The sequence below is a fragment of the Aplysia californica genome, unplaced genomic scaffold (assembly GCF_000002075.1).
Source record: "Aplysia californica isolate F4 #8 unplaced genomic scaffold, AplCal3.0 scaffold01147, whole genome shotgun sequence".
NCBI classification, from domain to species: domain Eukaryota; kingdom Metazoa; phylum Mollusca; class Gastropoda; order Aplysiida; family Aplysiidae; genus Aplysia; species Aplysia californica.
In genome coordinates, this window is record NW_004798417.1 from 98,733 (window position 1) to 99,663 (window position 931).

Consider the following 931-nt stretch of genomic DNA (forward strand, 5'->3'; position numbering starts at 1 on the left):
TCTCTCTCTCCCTACTATGTGTGTGTGTGTATGTGTTTGAATGCATGCTAGTGTGCGTGCACGTGCTTGCATTTCTCTCCTTGCTTCTCAGTCAGTAGCTTGTAGGAGAGTCTACAGGTTACCCATGTTATAGTGTCAAAAATTTGAGTTTTGTTGTTGTTTTTTTTGGGTTGAAAAATATAAATTATGATATTAAGTTTTTGGCTTGTGCTCTTCTGCTGTTTTTTTCTTTCTTTCGTATCGAACATCTATAGTCCTTATCTCTCCTCCTTCTCTTTGTATGTTAACCTCCAGTAACATCTTTAATGTTCAGCATGTTACTGACCAATGTCCTGTTGCAAATGTTAAAATTCGTATTTAAATAAGGTTACTAAAAGTAATTTGTGATCTTTCTCTGTAGGCTACCCAGACTACGATGGAGGGGTTAAAGTGACGACCTTTGCTGCTCAGATAATCTTCCCTGACAACTCCGCGCGGGAAGTCTACAAGGGTCACGACAGGGACTGTATTGTGGCAGGCTTGTTGCCGGGACGACCATATCTGTTTCAAGTTCGCGCTTTCAACCGCACTGGGGTACGTCTTTTGTCCTTCATTTTAAAGAAGGGGGAGGGGATGTTATAGTTATCATGGCCTGCTAGAATTATTTTTGGGTGGTATGCAGTTGCTGTGGTTGAATTTGCTCCTTACCTTTCTAACACCTATTTTTATGTGTGTTATTTTTTAGTACCACCTCTTATCTCCAGTGCTTATATGACCAATTTGTGTAACAAGTGTCCGAAAATTCTTACTAAAAAACTTAAAAAACTAAACTAGACTTGTGATAAGCCATTTTTAATGGAATTGATGGATGTTGGGATTTAACTTTGTAGATATAAACAAACAAGGGGGAAGGAGGGAGAGGGAGAGAGAGAGAGAGAGAGAGAGTGTGTGT

General features: G+C 39.5%; 1 protein-coding gene across 1 annotated transcript in view; it reads left to right on the forward strand.

Moving 5' to 3' along the window:
• LOC101850453 (fibronectin type-III domain-containing protein 3a) overlaps positions 1-931 on the forward strand; it is a 37,651-nt gene that overhangs the window by 26,719 nt on the left and 10,001 nt on the right. Inside the window, exon 14 of the mRNA XM_035973338.1 lies at positions 401-614. Coding sequence (XP_035829231.1) covers positions 401-614 — 214 coding nt within the window. The remainder of the gene's footprint in view (positions 1-400; positions 615-931) is intronic.